The 17,043-nt window shown below is 46.7% G+C and overlaps 1 protein-coding gene across 1 annotated transcript; it reads right to left on the reverse strand.

The window, feature by feature from the left end:
- Window positions 1–613: 613 nt before the first annotated feature.
- On the reverse strand, window positions 614–4,826 carry LOC123490858 (dynein axonemal heavy chain 3-like). The gene is made up of 10 exons (XM_045220706.1): window positions 4,714–4,826; window positions 4,290–4,474; window positions 3,975–3,982; window positions 3,857–3,891; window positions 3,355–3,508; window positions 2,954–3,098; window positions 2,160–2,371; window positions 1,778–1,869; window positions 1,058–1,172; window positions 614–655 (listed from the first exon to the last, which is right to left on the reverse strand). The coding sequence occupies exons 1-10, from the start codon at window positions 4,824–4,826 to the stop codon at window positions 614–616; spliced, it is 1,101 nt and encodes a 366-aa protein (XP_045076641.1).
- Between the last annotated feature and the right edge of the window lie 12,217 nt (window positions 4,827–17,043).

A 17,043-nucleotide genomic window follows, 5' to 3' on the forward strand; every position in this document is an offset into this window, starting at 1 on the left:
AAATAGAGATTTGAGATTTAAGTGAAAAGGATAAAGAAAGTGAGAGAGGTATAAGAGAAACGGAGAAGAAAGAGGGAGTGAGAAACACAGAAAGATTTAAAAACCCTTAGAATGTACAATACGAACGTACATTACAGGAGCACAGGAGAACATTGGCTCATATCAATTTACATGGCCATGAATGATCTCAACTGGGATGTCACCCAATCCAGTGGACCAGAGATTATATGTGCAGTGTGATGATCCTACCTTACAGTCAGCCTCTATGGGCTTGATGAAGGGTGACCCTCGCATGGTCTGGGTCTTGATGACGTGGTCGTCTAGGAGCACTTGGATGTCGTCCACTGCTGATACAATGCTCGTACCCTACACACGCACACACACACACACACACACACACGCACACACACACACACACACACACACACACACACACACACACATGCAGAATAAGAGATGGCTTCTATCCACACACAACATAATTCAGCACACATCAAACTGAGCCAGTGTGGCCTATTAAAGGCCCAGTGCAGTAAAAAAAGTTTTATATATATTTCCACACTATGAGGTTGGAATAATACTGTACAATTGTGAACATGATGATAATGGCCATTTAGTGTAAGAGCTGTTTGTTTTGGTGGGAGTTTTGGCCTACCTGATGACATCACCAGGTGGTAAATTAGTTAATAGACCAATAAGAGAGTTCCAAAACTCTCTGCCAATAACAGCTCATTTTCAGTTTACCCTCCCACTCACACCACTCCCCAGACAGTCCTAGCAAAGTTCTTGCTTGAGAAATTGCTCTTGCTAAGAAGCTATTTGAAAACAATCACAATAAGGTACATAATTGTTACCCAGAAATGATTTGATATTGAGTGTAAAATGGCTGTATTGGGCCTTTTAGTAAGTTGATCCTGTCTAGGATGTAATAGTATCTATTATTGGCATACTTGGTTACTTTTTAATAATTTAAAAGTCCAGACGACAAATTCTGTAATTAGTTAATACTGTGTGTGTGTGTGTGTGTGTGTGCATTTGTGTGTCTGCTGCTGCTTACCGTGTCTCTGTAGGCAGTGAAGGCAAAGTGGAGCTCAGCCCATTCGGTCTTCATTTTCTCCATGGCCTTCTCCAGAGAGTACTCCTTACTGGCCGACGCCCCTATCTCCTCAAGCCTGAGAGTTGAGGGAGGAAAAGTCATGCTAGATACATCTTCACATTGTACAGTAAATCACAACATAACACATTTATGGAAAAGAGCAGAAATCCACTGAAAACTGTAATATCACTAGGGCTGGGACAATACCAGTATCGCAATATTCTTTCCATGGCAAAAATGAAAACATGAAGCAGACCAAACTCTTTGGTCCGTTATAAACCTGATGTATGTCAAATATTGTGTGCTATAGCTTGGAAAATAAATGAATGTGACTCTGGATGACAACATAATGATGTTTGTTTCCAACAATAGGGCTGGTTTCCTAAAGAAGTAAAATCTGCTTCGTGTTTTGTTTCCTTGCCACGGTATTAACGAGTATAGCGATACTGGTATCGCCCCGGCCCTAATCATCACTCAATATCACACTCTCTATTCAAAGATCAAAGATCAAAGATCAAAAGAAATATAACAGTATAACACATTGAATCTCATTCTGGTAATAAACCACCAATACAGTCCCTGTTTCTCACCAACAATTTTTCGGATTTCAGTGCCTTAGAAGCCCCTCCTATCTATCGCAACGCTAAGGCAGAGTGTAGTGTAGGAATGAGGGGTTCTTACTTGTCGGAGAACTTGGACAGGCCCAGCTCTACCATGTTAAACAGTGAGGTGTCCACATCTGGCTTGACATCGAAGCCCACGATGGTGCTGATCTGGACACAGAGAAGCATCAATTATTCACCTTCATAGATCACAGGTATGCAGGACTCTGTCTGGTACTGATAAGGGTTGTACTGTGGCTACTGACTATGTTTATGATAATAACATATTTTAACGTATTTTATGATCCGTTTTCAGACTTACTCCAATTTTAGATCAAGCTGACACCGTTTTGTAATGTGTTATCGTACATCAATCGTTAAAAACACATGATATTCTGTCTCCTGGTTGAGTGTTGGTGCTCTGCTTCAGAGCTTCAGAGAGGCAGGGTTATGGTACTGACCGTTTCCCAGTGACGGTCCTTGATGCCTGGATTACAGATGGTGGTGAGGATGGGAAGGTGCTGCTTGAACTTGTCGATCTTGATCTTGAAGCTGTCGGCCACGCGGCGCGGCCCTGGCAGGTCGGAGAAGGACTTGGTCAGCTTGTACACGGTCCTCCACATAGTGACCAGCTCTTCTGAGATCTTCTCAGCATTCAGGTGGAGGAAAGGACCTGGGGAGTGAGGCGCAAGGTGAGAAAGTACACAAACAAGTAAGCAAACAATCGTTTCGGACCGCAATGTGTACAAACAAAATATATACAGTACCAGTCAAAAGTTTGGACACAGCTAATCATTCAAGGGTTTTTCTTTATTTTTTACTATTTTCTACATTGTAGAATAATAGTGAAGACATCAAAACTATGAAATAACACATATGGAATCATGTAGTAACCAAAAACGTGTTAAACAAATCAAAATATATTTTATATTTGAGATTCTTCAAATAGCCACCCTTTGCCTTGATGACAGCTTTGCACAGTCTTGGCATTCTCTCAACCAGTTTTGATGTCTTCACTATTATTCTACAATGTAGAAAATAGTAAAAATAAAGAAAGACCCTGGAATGAGTAGGTGTGTCCAAACTTTTGACTGGTAGTGTAGTTATTACGGCAGCTCTTTCTATCAAAAATCTTATGCGTGGAACTGTAATGTTGTAATATCAGTTGACATTTATCATAAAACTATGATACATCTTTAGAGGGACAGATTTTGTTTTGTATTTTTTACAACATGGCCTGTGTGTAGTTCTGTACCGTTCATCCAGATCTCTGATTTGTTCTGGAAGTTGAGGGCGTTGGTCCACAGCTGGTCATAGGGCTGCTTGTTGCCCATCAGCGTCTGCAGCATGGGGAACTGGCTCTGCTCCTTCTCCAGCAGAGACTCCTCTTTGTTGATGTCCTGGAGGTGACAGGAGAAGGTGACAAACCAATACCATATGAAAGTCATTCAGGTCATTCAGTAGCAAAAGCAGCAACAAAGCAACAAAACCCAGAAGGTGATCCGATCGCTGACATATTCGTTTCGCATAATGCTCCTCAATACAAGCAGTTTCAGTGAAGGCAGGTCCCAACTGAATCAGTGAAGTGAAACAATTCATAAACAGAAGAAAAAAACAATTCAGTTTGAACCACTGTCTGATTCTCCTTTCACTCACGTCCAGTTCGGTGACGGCGGCATCCAGACGGGAGGTGAGCTCGTTGAGCTTCTCCACGTTGTTTTTCATCTCCTCCAGACTCATCAGCTCTTTCTTCTTGAAGGCCTCCACCTCCTTCCTCACACACTGCAACATCTGGTCAAACTCTGCTATCCTGACGAGGAGAGACAGGAGACTCAGTATGAGACTATAAGACGTTTATGGTTTTGGTCTAGTATTTCTGTTTTGGCTTAGTGTGTATTTTACGAAGAGGATTAGGCCATTACGGTGAAGTTTGAAGAGTGTGAAGAGAAAGAGGGCAGGGAGAGCAGAGAGAGAGAGAGCGATAGAGAAGAGGAGAGAGAGATGGGGAGAGAGAAAGAAGTGAAAGAAAAGAGAAGAGAAAAGAAGATGTCTCCATGCAAGTTTTGGAGGTCCCGGTTGTAAAGTTGACATGATGGTTCGGGATGAGGATTAGCCTTATTAGGGTTAGGACTGTCATTGTGTACTGGTGTGTAGCTACCTCTTGAGGAGGTGGTCCTCTGCATGTTCTCTCCCCTGGTGGCCAGACGGCTCTTACTGATCTCAAACACAGCCTGGATCTGCTCTGGCCAGTGGAACACACTGCTGTTCAACTTCACATCATCGTCTGGAGAGAGAGAGAGAGCACAGAGATATCATGGTAGGTATAGAATTAAACATGCAAAACCTCCACCACAATAAGCAATAACACTTAAAAGGCATTATCCATAAGATTTCAATTCAATTCAATTGAAATCTTCTGGATAACACCTTTGAGATCCATAAGATTTTCCCATTTAAATACCATTTCAGAAATGTGATTCCTAGAACGACTACTCTACATGACCAAACGACATATCTACTCTATGCATCTCAATTCTATGCCCAAATCCCCAACTGTAAACAACTATTGGCGGAGATCCTCCAGTACGCACGAGACAGGGTGGCGTAGTCCAGGAGGAAGCTGAGGCGGTTGGCGGCCTCGTTGATCTCCTCTTTCAGCTTGTGGACGGTCACCTCGCTGGTGTGCTTTAGGTACTGGTTAAGGGCCACCAGCTCCTCTGTGTTGCCTGGGGCCCCTGTGATAGTCGCAGCGATCTCGTCATAGCGGTGACAGATGCTAGGAAAAGGAAATCGGATTTCCAATTATTTTCTTCCAACAGTAACAGAGATTTCGCCTTTTGCCGTAAGTCAAACACTTCAAAGTTAGTAGTAACATTAGTACACAATAGTAGGAGTATTACATAATTGAGTCAACTGTGAATGAGTGGAATTACCATCCAGTCATTTTTGCGTGAAGTTTGGCCTTATGGGTAGTGTAGTTCTATCTAAAACCGAAGGAGTTCTTCCCTCTCTCACCTCTTGTTGAGCTCTCGGTTCTCGTCCACCTCGAAGACGATGAGCCTGTCCTTCAGCTTCTCAGCGCGGTCACACAGGTCCTTGTTCAGGCTCAAAACGTCCAGGCAAAACATGGACAGGGGCACCGTGATGTGCAGGGAGGCAATCTCCTTCCACAACTGCTGAACACCCTCGATTTTCTGAGAAGGGGTAGGTAGTGTCAGGGCGTGTTGTAGGTGTAGTGTAGGAATCAAACGCAGGACGCAGACTGAATGTTCCAAATGCTATAATACTGGCCCAACACAGGCAACAGGACAACTAAGCCCGACAGCAAAAACACGCACGAAGGCGAAAGGTAGATGCGCACTAACAGGTGCGACAAAAATGAAACGGTGCACACACAAGTGCAACTAAGCTCCAGCACAGTGGAGAAATACGCTCAACCGAGCAAAACACAACACTGACGGAAACAATCATACACAACACTAGACAAACACAACGAGAAACTTATAGGACACTAATTACGTAAAACAGAAACAGGTGTGGAAACAAACAGACAAAAGCAAACGAACATGAAACATCTATCGGTGGCAGCTAGAATTCGGAGACGACGAACGCGAAGCCTGCCCGAACAAGGGAGAGAGGCAGCCTCGGCCGAAACCGTGACAGTACCCCCCTTGACGCGCGGCTCCAGACGTGCGCCGACTCGGCTCGGGACGACCAGGGGGACGCGGGCGCAGGGCGCGTCGGATGCCTCCGATGGAACTCCGTCAGGAGCGACGGGTCCAACACGTCTCTCCTCGGCACCCAGCACCGCTCCTCCGGACCTGCACCTCCCACTCCACTAGATACTGAGACCCCCATCCGACGTCTCGAATCCAAGATGGATCTCACGGAGTAGCGCGGTGCCCCCTCGATGTCCAACGGGGCGGAGGAGTCTCCAAGATCTCATCTTCTTGGAGTGGGCCCGCTCACCGGCCTGAGAAGGGGACACATGGAACGAGGGGTTAATACACTTATACTCCACAGGTAGCTGTAATCTATAACATACCTCGTTCAACCTTCTCAGGACTTTAAATGGCCTACAAACCGCCGACCCAGTTTCCGACAGGGCAGGCGGAGGGGCAGGTTTCTGGTAGAGAGCCAGACTCGATCACCAGGTGCGTGACATCCGGTGCCTCACTGCGGTGGAGATCAGCGCTCGCCTTCTGACGTCGGAGGGCCCGCTGCAGGTGGACGTGTGCAGCGTTCCAAGTCTCCTCCGAGCGCGCGCCCACTCATCCACCGCAGGAGCCTCGATCTGGCTCTGCTGCCAGGGGCCAGAACCGGCTGGTAACCTAACACACATTGAAATGGAGTTAGGTTAGTGGAGGAATGGCGTAGGGAATTCTGGGCCATCTCGACCCAGGGAACGACCTTGACCACTCCTCCAAGCCGGTCCCGGCAGTATGTTCTGAGAAACCTACCCACATCCTGGTTTACCTCCACCTGCCCATTGCTCTCCGGGTGGTAACCCGAGGTGAGGCTCACCGAGACCCCCAACCGCTCCATAAACACTCTCCAGACTCTGGAGGTGAATTGGGGACCCCGATCAGCCACAATGTCCTCGGGTACCCCGTAGTGCCGGAACACATGGGTAAACAGTGCCTCGGCAGTTTGCAGGGCCGTAGGGAAGACCCGGCATGGGGAGCAAACGACAGGCCTTAGAGAACCGGTCCACAACGACCAGGATGGTAGTATTCCCTTGGGAGAGGGGAAGGTCTGTTATAAAGTCCACTGAGAGGTGGGACCATGGCCGTTGTGGAACGGGCAGGGGTAGCAACTTACCCCTAGGTAGATGTCTAGGCGCCACACTGGGCGCACACCGAGCAGGAGGAAACATAAACCCTCACATCCCTTGCCAACGTGGGCCACCAGTACTTGGCACTAAGACAGTGCACTGTCCGGCCGATACCGGATGTCCAGAGGAGGGTGACGTGTGAGCCCAATAGATCAATCGATCCCGAACCTCGAGCGGAACGCATTCCCGACCCTCCGGGCACTGTGGTGGACTAGGGTCGGTGCGTGCAACGCCCGCTCGAAGTTCAGCATCGACCTCCCATACTACCGGTGCCACCAGACACGACTCAGGCAGTATGGGAGTGGGCTCCACGGACCTCTCCTCCGCGTCATACCGCCGAGACAGCGCATCTGCCTTGACATTCTGTGACCCAGGGATGTACGTGATCTTAAAAGTAAACCTGGTCAAGAACATACTCCATCTTGCCTGGCGAGGGTTCAGCCTCCTCCGCCGCCCGGATGTACTCCAGGTTACGGTGGTCCGTCCAAAATGAGGAAAGGGTGTTGAGCCCCCTCAAGCCAGTGCCTCCACACCTTTAGAGCCTGTACCACGGCTAACAGCTCCCTGTCCCCTACGTCATAGTTCCGCTCCGCCGGACTGAGCTTCTTAGAATAAAAAGCACAGGGGCGGAGTTTAGGTGGTGCGCCAGATCGTTGTGAAAGCACGGCTCCTAAACCGGCCTCCGACGCGGTCCACCTCTACTTGGAACGGCAAAGAGGGATCCGGATGCGCCAGGCACCGGGCCGAGGTAAACAGGTCCTTCAGCCTCCCAAACGCCCTGTCCGCCTCGGCCGACCACTGCAGACGACCGACCCCCCTTCAACAGAGACGTGATGGGAGCTGCCACCTGTCCAAAACCCCGGATAAACCTCCTGTAGTAATTTGCAAACCCCAAAAACTGCTGCACCTCCTTCACAGTGGTTGGTGTTTGCCAATTACGCACGGCTCGACACCCGGTCTACCTCCATCTTCACCCCTGACGCAGACAACTGATAACCCAAAAAGGAGACCGACTCCTGGAAAAACAGACACTTCTCTGCCTTCACATACAGGTCGTGCTCCACCAGCCTCCGCAACACCCTGCGCGACCAGGGCCACATGCTCGACACGGGTAGGTGAGTACACGAGAATGTCATCACTGTACACCACCACCCCCTGCCCCCTGCATGTCCCTGAAGATCTCATCCACAAATGATTGGAAAAACTGATGGAGCGTTCATCAACCCGTATGGCATGACCAGATACTCGTGAATGGCCCGAGGTGGTACTAAAGGCTGTTTTCCATTCATCACCCTCCCCCTGATGCGCACTCAAGTTGTACGCGCTCCTGAGATCTAGTTTCGGTGAAGAAACGCGCCCATGCAACGACTCAGTCATGGTCGCAATCAGCGGGAGTGGATAACTATACTTCACCGTAATCTGATTGAGACCACGGTAATCGATGCTGGCGCAAACCACCATCCTTTTTCTTCACGAAAAAGAAACTCGAGGACGCGGGGAAGTGGACCGCCGTATGTATCCTTGTCTCAGCGATTCGTCTATGTAAATCTCCATAGCCTTCTTCTCCTCCTGAGACAGAGGGATACACATGGCTCCGTGGGAGCGCAGCTCCTGCCTGGAGGTTTATCGCACAAACCCCCTGCCTATGGGGTGGCAACTGCGTCGCCCTCGCCTTACTAAACGCAATAGCCAAATCCCCATACTCAGGTGGAACGTGCAATGCGGGCACCTGGTTTGGACTCTCCACCGAGGTAGCCCCTACGGAAACGCCCAAACATCTACCCACACACTGAGCAGACCACTCCATCAGAGCCCTCTCCTGCCACGAAATCACTGGGTTATGGGTACTCAACCAGGGCATGCCCAGCACCACCGGATACGCAGGAGAGTCAATCAGGAACAGCTGAATCATCTCCTGATGATCCCCTGCGCACACATCCTAAGTGGCGCCGTGACCTCCCTGATTAAGCCCGTACCCAACGGATCCACTATCTAGGCGTGAACGGGAAAAGGAACATCAACAGGAATGAGGGGAATCCCTAACGCTAAACAAAACTTTTTATCAATAAAATTCCCAGCCGCGCCTGAATCTACCAGCGCCTTATGCTGGGAATGAGGTGCTACCTGTGGAAAACGTACAGGCATACAAAAATGGGCAACAGAGAGCTCTGGGTGAGTGGGGCGCCTACTCACCTGGAGGGAATCCCCAGTGCGGGACCTGTCGTCATCTCCCTAGGAGGCCATCCCCAGCACCTAGCCGCGGTGTGTCCTCCCCCGACCACAGTTGGTGCAGTGGATGGACCCCCTAGCCTGCCGACTCCTCCTCTCTCTAGCGCTCAGCGCCCGAGCTCCATGGACAAGGCTCGGAGGCGCTGGAGGGTGGAATGGACGGACCCTCCGCAGGACGTCCGCGGGTAGCCAGCAGGGTATCCAGCCTGATGGACATATCAACCAGCTGGTCGAAAGTGAGGCTGGTGTCCCTACACACCAGCTCCCGACGGACGCCCTCTCGTAGGCTGCACTCGGTATAGATCGATGAGGGCCCGATCATTCCACCCTGCATCTGCCGCTAGAGTACGGAATTCGAGTGCGAATTCCTGGGCACTTCTCCTCCTGCCGGAGGAAGACCAGAGCTCCCGCCGCTCCGGGGATGAGCCAAACACCGCCCTGAAGCGGCGGGAGAACTCGGTGTACGTAATCGCCGTGGCGTCGATCTTCCTCCACTCCCGCTGGCCCACTCCAACGCTTTCCGGCCAGGCAGGAGATCAGGCGGACACGCTCTCATGCCCTGAAGGTGCCGGGTGCACTGTGGCCAGGTATAGCTCTACCTGGGAGCAGGAATCCCTGACACCCAGCCGCGGTCCCGTCGTAGGCCCTCGGGAGAGATAGTCGGACTCCTCGAGGTTCCGGCGCTGGACTGGGCGGGCTGGCCGATGGTGCTGGCAGGGCGCGGCGGCGGTGGAGGCGAACCCCAGCCTCGGAGTGTGGTAATCACCTCCTGCAGGGCGGTCCCCATCTGCAGGAGCTGCTCTTGCTGGTCCCGAACCTGGGCTTCCAGTCTCGTCTGGGCTGCCGGCTCCTGCTGATTCCATTGCAGGTGTATGATTCTGTCAGGGCGTGTTGTAGGTGTAGTGTAGGAATCAAACGCAGGACGCAGACTGAATGTTCCAAATGCTGTAATACTGGCCCAACACAGGCAACAGGACAACTAAGCCCGACAGCAAAAAACACGCACGAAGGCGAAAGGTAGATGCGCACTAACAGGTGCGACAAAATGAAACGGGTGCACACACAAGTGCAACTAAGCTCCAGCACAGTGGAGAATACGCTCAACCGAGCAAAACACAACACTGACGGAAACAATCATACACAACACTAGACAAACACAACGAGAAACTTAGTAGGACACTAATTACGTAAAACAGAAACAGGTGTGGAAACAAACAGACAAAAGCAAACGAACATGAAACATCTATCGGTGGCAGCTAGAATTCCGGAGACATTGAACGCCAAGCCTGCCCGAACAAGGAGAGAGAGGCAGCCTCGCCGAAACCAGTGACAGGTAGAAGTAGCCGTTATCATTCGATCTCCAGCAAATGCCATGTTAAATGGTTGAATCTTTTTTACAGTATAGGTCTACTAGTAGTGTTTGAAGGGAAGGAAAGCAGAGAGGCAAATCTACTTTAGTAAAAACCTTGCAGGGAGTGTTTTTCTTTGAGGAACGCTACATATCCTGCTTTGCAGTGTTTGTCCTGAGTAGGTTGCTGTGCACTTCTTATACACGTTCAGGTACCTGGAGATCAAATTGTAATATTGCAATGAGTAATTTTCTTAAAAGAGCCCATCCACCAAACAGGTTCACATAAAGATTGGCCAAGAAGAAGAATGTCAGATTGTTGACTCTATTTTAGGTAGTATCACGTTTAGGTATGTCCCCATACTTCTTTGGTCCCACAGTGTTCTTCTGGAAGATGTTCTTGGCTCTGTTGATCAGGTCTGTGACCAGCAGCTCATCAGGTCTGGAGTGCAGATAAAGGCCCTGTCCTTGGATTTCTGGGAAAAGGTTACACTCCACCTGTACAGAGAAGACCAGAGCAAACTGTCAATCACAGATACCAATCCTTTCCATGCTGAGCACCAGAACATTTCTGTAGACAGAGGTCACATTCAATATGTACAAAGTGTGAGAAAACAGTTTTAAAGCCCCCATGCAGTCTTTTTTTATTAAATTTTTTAAATCATCACTGTATGTTTAATAAATCACTCTGTGTTTTTCCATGAAGAATAACTCCAAATATTTGTTTAATCATTTACTTTCCTGAGCCTCCTTTTTGCTCATTGAAATTATCAGTCTGATTGTGTGGGTGTGTTGACACAAATGCTAAATATATTTATACATACACAGCCCTGACTGGTGGATAGATCATCTACACTCTAGAGCCTACCTCTTACCCCTTCAAAGTATGAGGATACATATGCAAATAAAAGATGACTGGTCATTTGTCAGAATAAACTGATCAGATTGTGAGTGTTAAGTGATGTGGGCCAAAACTCCATCCCATCCCAAACTGAAATTCCAGGATTTTTTCAAAATCTCTTACACTAAAGGGCATTATCATAATTTTTCACGAATTTCAGAGTGTTATTTCAACCTCATAGGTTGAAATATCATTTAAAAAACAGAAAATCACGTTTTTGACTGTTAATAACGGAAATGGTTTAATTTCCAGAAATAGATTGAACAGATTAAATAAACAACTGAACATGAATAATTAAGAACTGGAAGAACAGGGAGGCTTGAGAGTTTTTTTTTTTATACCCGTGGAGGTTCGGGCGCTCTTGATGATCTCCATGAAGCTTGATGGATGAGCTCCCAGCATTCCTGAAGGCTGGGCAGGGAAGACATGCGTGGCTCCTCCACCCTCAGCTTGGACCAGCAGTACCTGGGCTGCACGTGAGTGTATCTCGTCAAACACTTCCCAAAGTCATTCCCGTCCTGTCCAACAAATCACAGAGAACAGAAAAGATAACATTGCTTTTCTTTCATAATTAACTCATTGAAAAATATAGGCACAGTATGTGTTTCTATATCAAAGTGTAGGGGCTGATCTTGTCTGATCAAACGGGTCTAATCGTTAGGGTAAACCATGTGTGTAGCTATAGACCAACTCATTTTGACTGTCTAGCTTTTGATGACTCTTCACAAGCTGGATAGAGCTGAACAGGTCCATTATTATTGCAGGGGATGTTGTAGAGCATGGCGTTTGACGCTCAGGGTTGTGGGTTCGATTCCCCACGAGGCCAGTATGAAAAAATAAAATCAAAAAATATATAATGTATGCACTCACTAACTGTAAGTCGTTCTGGATAAGAGCGTTTGCTAAATGACTAAAAATGTTTTTAAAAATGTAATTATTTAGAACGTTTTTAGTCATTTGAATGTCGATTGAGATCGTTATAATTCTGGGGATAACGGGCCAGGATTGAATGGCTCAAGCTGGCCATGTGTTGACACCCTGGTATAGATGGTTGAACCGTGGTTGAACGATAGATTTGAGTGGTTGAGACAGACCTGGTGCAGGGTGAAGAACTGGAGCAGGTCTGCAGCGAGGCGATGATCAGGATGGGGGAGTGAGGGAATGAGGGGCAAAGAAGAACTCCTGGGCACTGACTGGGGCACGTGGTACTCTGGGGGCACCAGAGCCACAGGTTCAGGATGAAACAGGACAAAGGGAGCCACCTGCAAAACAGACACTGGGGTATATAAGTCAAATGAGGGATTGTTGTATGTACACCAAACAAAAAAAGAAAACAATATGTAACAATTTAAAGATTTTATGAGTTAAGTTATATAAAATAGTCAATTGGAAATAAATTAATTAGGCCCAATCTATGGATTTTTACATGACTGGATACAGATGCATCTGTTGGTAAAACTTAACAAAAAGGTAGGGGCGCAGTGGATCAGAAAACTAGTCAGAATCTGGTGTGACACCATTTGCCTCATGCCGCATCATGTTTGCATAGAGTTGTTCAGGCTGTGATTGTGGCCGGGGAATGTTGTCCCATTCCTTCTTCAGATGACGAAGTGCGGGTTGCTGGGTAGGTGGCAGGAACACGCGATTCAGAGCATCCCCAAACATGCTCAACGGGTTAATGTATGGTGAGTATGCAGGCCATGGAAGAACTGGGACATTTTCAGCTCTCCAGGAATTGTGTATCGGGGGATATAGGGGTATGTAAGATCATGCTGAAACATGAGGTGGTGATGGTGGGGATGGAATGGAGAAGGGCCCCCAAGATCTTATCATGGTATCTCTGTGCATTCAATAAAATTAAATTGTGTTTGGTGTAGTTTATGCCTGCCCATACATAAACTAATGGGGCAACTCTGTTCACAACGCTGGACATGAGCAAACCACTTGCCCACTCGACACCATAACGCGGCATTGCCCGGTACAGTTGAAACCGGATTAACTCAAGAAGAACACACTCCAGCGTATCAGTGGTAGTGAGCATCTGCCCACTGAAGTCGGGTTACGACGCCGAACTGCAGTAGGTAAGACTTGGTGAGGAGTATGAGTAGAGATGAGACCTGAGAGGTTTGAGAGTTGGAGAGTTGGGCTGGTGGGGTTAACGTGGTTGCGGATGTCGAGGCCGGTTGACGTATTGCCAAATTCCCTAAAACGAGATGGAGGAGTATGGAGTGAAATGAACATTAAATTCCTCTGGCAACAGCTCTGGTGGACATTCCTGTAGTTAGCATGCCAATTGCAGTCCCCCCTCAAAAACTTGAGACATCTGTGGCATTGTGTTGTGTGACAAAAACTGCACATTTTAGAGTGGCCTTTATTGTCCCCAGCACAAGGTGCAACCTATGTAATGATCATGCTGTTTAATCAGCTTGATATGCCACACCTGTCAGGTGGATGGATTATCTTGGCAAAGGATAAATGCTACTAACAAGGATGTAAACAAAGTTGTGCACAAAATCTTTTAGAGAAATGTGTTTTTGAAATAGAAATGTAGGGATTTATTTGAGCTTATGAAACACAGGGACCAACACTTCCTACATGTTAGCGTTGATATTTTGTTCAGTGTATAAGCCCCCAGAGTTGAATAGAGGCTTGCTGGCAGGGGGATGTCATTTTGACACCAGTGGTTGATAGGAGATGATCTAGCTGCTGCAGACAGTGGTGATAAAGGGCTGTTGCTAGTGATGTGTGTATATTGTGGAACATAACCTGTATTGTATGTTATTGTAGGACATGAAGTGGCTCCAGAAAGGCACAAAAAATGGTAATTTGGATTTCAACAGAACCACACCAGGACATTGCGTCCTTGGCCCCTACCGTGGTTGGCAAGGGAGATGAACTATCAGAGAACAATGGTATCCAAGCAGGCACAAACTCAGGAAAAAAAAATCAACACATTTTGGGGAAGTTTCAATGGCTCATATTTCAGCCACAAATAAGGTCTTGCTCCTAAACACAGCAGGTTGCAATGGAATCTTAAGTGAGAAGAGGTCAGCTAATCTCCACAAAGACACGACAGGGGTATGACACGGGTTTAACACAGTGAACAAGGAGGAAACATGAGACTTTCACTACTAACATGGGATTAGCCATGAGACCTTGGCCTACTGCCTACTTTATGTAACCTGCTCTGTCTGTCTACCCGGCTGAATGACCGTCTTAATTGGACAATCGTATTGGTTGATTTGATGGAGTAGTTGTTGTCTGGCTGGCTGTCTGACTGGACAGACAGACTGACTGACTGTTTCACCGATTGTTTGATTGACTGTCTGACTGACTGAAGATATCATTAGGCTACTAACCTATTAGCCAGGTCGCCCCCGGTGATTGGAGTTTGGAACCAGGTAAATTCGTGGGCAGCAGGGGGAAGTTGGCAGGAGAAAAGGTACCCCTCAAAACCCAAGGAGGAGAAACTGAAAGGAGGAGTAGAGAAAGAAAGAAAGAGCGACATATGGGTTAACTAGTAATCTGAACTGTTAGTGTCCACTTTAATTTTGTAAATCGATCAACTATTTGAGAATTTAAGATAGGGTTAGTAATAGTAGGGTTATGGTGATCACTTGGTTTGATAACTAATGCAGGTTAATAAATAAAGTGAATATGCATAGGCTCAGGAAAGTATTAGTAACTGTATCTGAAACCATCATCTGACCACAGAGAGGAGATTAGATCTAGAGCATTTTAAACGATTGTTTTAGCTTGTTTTATGGTACTGAGCATGGTTTTGCTCTTATGTTTTTTGTGGTAAACAGTTCATATGCTATTTTGAGATTGGTTGACAGAGAACAGTGTGAATTTTGCCACACATAGACCTACTACCAAATTGGATGTGACTTAGGGGAATGTAAACCTACGTATGACCATTTTATTGCGTAGTTTACTGAACTACAAACACTGATACAAAATGGAACACGGTTACAGTTCACGCTATTTAGAGCCAGTCTTGGGTCAGGCTACTAGTTACGTGACAGAGGTTGCAGGTGGAAACTCAAGGGTGAGAGGAAGAGGGGGCTCTGCCAGGGAGTGGGCCTGGCTGTGCAGGCCAGGGACGGGCTGGATCACCCTCCTGGGGAAGGGCTGGGGATGCTGAGATGAACAGAGCGTGCCCCTCCGATGGGTCTGGATGGAGTAACACAAGAGGAGAGACAGAAAACATGGCGGCAAGGGAACTTTCAGTGGGTTTAGGGCGATTTGATAGACAAACCACATTGCTTTGATAGGAAATGTTTGCAAATATGTGTAGGCTATATTATCTAAAGTTGTTGCTGGAGAGTAAATTAAAATTATATCTAATTATTAGTAACTATTACAATAGTGTATTAATAAATGAAGTAGTATTGTAGTAATGTAAGAAACATTGCAGTCATGTAACAAATCCTCTGCTACTGGTAGTATTCTCACCTATGCTCTTCCGGAGACTGGAAGCGTACTGTTGAGCTCAGCAGATTCCCCTTCAGTATCTCCATGTCTGCTGCTGTCAATGCTGGGGGAAGGAGCTATGATGTTATTCATCTGCAGGGGAGCAGCATTGTGCGTGGACCCCAATTATAATGTAGTAACGATGTAGAAATAAGAACACTTAATCAAGACAGGGGGAAAAAATATTAGTAGCCACCAATTGTGAAGTCCACTTAAAAATATGAGAGAGGTGAATTTTCATCATATGTACACGACAACTTGATAGAGAAAATCAGAAAAAATAGAAAATCACATTGTAGGATTAATGAATTTATTTGAAATATGTGGAAAATAAGTATTTGGTAATAAAAAGTTCAATACTTTGTTATATATCTTTGTTATTAATGACACAGTAAACGTTTTTGTAAGTTACAAGGTAACACGTGCGGATTTTGGCCATTCCTCCATGCAGATCTCCTCTAGAGCAGTGATGTTTGGGGGGGGCTGGAAACGGACTCCCTCAACCCGCCAAAGATTTTCTATGGGGTTGAGATTGGAGACTGGGCTAGGCCACCCAGTACTTGAAATGTTTACGCATTCATCTTGTTGCCGGGGGGGTTGGGATATTGTATGTTGAAAGACCAGCCACGTTTATCTTCAATGCCCTTGCTGATGGAAGGGAGGTTTACTCAAAATTCTAATGATACATGGCCCCATTCATCTTTCCTTATACATGGATCAGTCAGCCCTGGTCCCTTTGCAGAAAAACAGCCCCCAAAGCATGATGTTTCCACCCCCATGCTTCACAGGTAGGTATGGTGTTCTTTTGGATGTAACTCAGCATTCTTTGTCCTCCAAAACACGATCTAGTTGAGTTTTTAATAAAAAGTTATATTTTGGTTATTGAATCCAACCCTTCTGGATCATTAAATGCACTCTAGTCAAACTTCAGATGGGTCTGGACATGTATGGCTTAAGCAGGGGGACTGTCACTGCAGGATTTGAGTAGGTAGTGTGATGGTAGTGTTATTTGGTAGTCTTGCAGGTATTCACTAGGGCCCCCGCGTGGTCTGGGATTTTGCTCTACTGTTTTTGTGATCATTGACTCTGACAGGGTGAGATTATGTGAGAGCGGATGAGGGAGATTAATGGTGGTCTTGTATGTTTATTTAATAATTGGGATTTCAACCAAGCTGCTTATATTGCAGGATTCAGTTTTCCAGCCTGGGAGGTTTAAATTTTGTTTCTGGTGTCCTTTGACAGCTTCTTTGGTTTGGCATAGGTGGGAGTTTGGAATGAGGCTGTTTGAGGTTGTGGGACAGGTGTTTTATACTGAGTAACAAGTTAGACAGGTGCCATGAATACAGGTAACGAGGGAGGAAGAGGAGCCTCTTAAAGAAGAATAGTTGACAGGTTGTGAGAGCTAGAAATCTTATGTTTGTAGGTGACTCAAATACTTATTTTTTTCATTTTGTCTGTCATAGTTGACGTGTACTTATGATGAAAATTACAGGCCTCTCTCATCTTTTTAAGTGGGAGAATTTTGCAACATTGGTGTTGACTTTAAATACTTTTTTT

This window comes from Coregonus clupeaformis, unplaced genomic scaffold (genome assembly GCF_020615455.1).
Source record: "Coregonus clupeaformis isolate EN_2021a unplaced genomic scaffold, ASM2061545v1 scaf5139, whole genome shotgun sequence".
Lineage (NCBI taxonomy): Eukaryota > Metazoa > Chordata > Actinopteri > Salmoniformes > Salmonidae > Coregonus > Coregonus clupeaformis.